The sequence below is a fragment of the Chinchilla lanigera genome, unplaced genomic scaffold (assembly GCF_000276665.1).
Source record: "Chinchilla lanigera isolate Chin_1 unplaced genomic scaffold, ChiLan1.0 scaffold00085, whole genome shotgun sequence".
Classification (NCBI taxonomy): Eukaryota; Metazoa; Chordata; class Mammalia; order Rodentia; family Chinchillidae; genus Chinchilla; species Chinchilla lanigera.
In genome coordinates this window covers 35,100-36,717 of record NW_004955486.1, presented here as the reverse complement: position 1 = coordinate 36,717, position 1,618 = coordinate 35,100, and the positions used below count along the sequence as shown (strand labels likewise).

At 52.1% G+C, this 1,618-nt stretch overlaps 1 protein-coding gene across 1 annotated transcript in view; it reads left to right on the top strand.

Moving 5' to 3' along the window:
* LOC102012655 (PRAME family member 9/15-like) overlaps nt 1–1,618 on the top strand; it is a 62,717-nt gene that overhangs the window by 57,203 nt on the left and 3,896 nt on the right. Inside the window, exons 4-6 of the mRNA XM_013504133.1 lie at nt 25–131; nt 357–938; nt 1,037–1,142. Coding sequence (XP_013359587.1) covers nt 25–131; nt 357–938; nt 1,037–1,142 — 795 coding nt within the window. The remainder of the gene's footprint in view (nt 1–24; nt 132–356; nt 939–1,036; nt 1,143–1,618) is intronic.

Below are 1,618 nucleotides of genomic sequence, written 5' to 3'. Positions count from 1 at the left end.
ACTGTCTGCTTCCACTGTCGGAAGTGGGTGAAGCTCAAGGGTGAAGCAGGGGCTTCTGATGGGGACTGGCAGAGGATCAGAGAAGCCTTGGCCATTGCGGGGCCACCTGGGCGTGCACTCCAGATGGGGAGGTGAGCTGATGGTGGAGGCTGCAGTGAAAGGAGCAAGAAGTTCCTGACTCCCCCCACAGGCACCAGAGGTAGGGAGTTTGGTGGATTCAAGGGGGAAAGCAGAAGGAGAAAACTACAGCATAGAAAGAGTAGAGAAGATAGCCGTGGACCTCAGAGATGAGGAAGACACTCAAGGGAAGTGGGTCACAGCCTGAATTCTCAGACTCATTACTGGTTCACCCACAGGAGGTTGAAATTGAAAGTGCTCGATATGCGGAATGTGCACCAGAATTTCTGGAGAGTCTGGGCTGAAAATAAGTTGGACACCTGTTTCTCAGAAGCCATGAAGAGGAGAAGAATAGAGATGAGTGTCCCTCGGCAGGGAAAAACACAGCCCCTGCAGGTGATTGTAGATCTGTGGATCGGTCAGGAATGTCTATGTCCAGTGCGATCCGGCTTCTTCAAGTGGGTCCAGGAGAGGGAAGACCTGCTGCAGCTGGACTGTAAGAAGCTCTGCATTACAGCCAAGTGCTTTCAAGCAGTCACAGAGTCCCTGGAAATGCTGAATCTTGGTTCTGTGCAGGAGCTGGATGTGCATCACTGTTGGACACTCTCCACCTTGGCTCATTTTGCCCCTTTTCTGGGGCAGATGAAAAATCTTCACAAACTAATTCTCTCTGACATCCCTGTGCCTCCCATCATTTCCCCAGAGAGGAGAGAGCAGTTGGTCAACCAAATCACCTCTCAATTCCTTACGCTTCACTGTCTGCGGGAGGTGTACATGGACTCTGTCTCCTTCCTTAAAGACCACCTGGACCAGGTGCTCAGGTAAGATGTGAGGCTCTCTCTGCAGAGCAGAAGAGCCTTCCTCTGTTCTAGAAAGACAGTGAAGAGGGACAGCCAAGTGCTGGAAACCTGTTTCTCAGAAGCCATGAAGAGGAGAAGAATAGAGATGAGTGTCCCTCGGCAGGGAAAAACACAGCCCCTGCAGGAGGTGTGATGGGGATCAAACACTACAGCCCCCCGCAGGAGGTGTGATGGGGATCAAACACTACAGCTTCAGCACATTCACTGCCTGTTAAATCCTCAGGCCTACGACAAGGTGCCACATAGCCGCTGTGCTGGATTAAGCAGACTGAAAAGGGCCATGATGCTAGAATTCTGGGAGGTTTGAGTCACAGACACTCAGGGCAGGTGTGTGAATTCTTCCTGAGAAAGGTCATCTAGGCTAAGGTGGTGAGAAATCTCCAGGCCTCTCTGATCCGCCTAGCCGTGAACATGAGAAGCCTTTGTGCTAGGGTGGGCTGATGACCAGATGGGAAGTGCAGTAGTCAGAAACTGATGTCAAGGAACAGGGAGGGAGGTCAGGAACAGGAACAAGGACGCAAACTCAGCTGACAGCGTCTATGGCAATGCATGCCACTGTGGCCAGATCTTGCCTGATTTTTCATTCCTGCCTGTCTCCTGCTGCCCTCAGCCTGAAAGCGCTGCGCTCTTCTGCTTGGGAC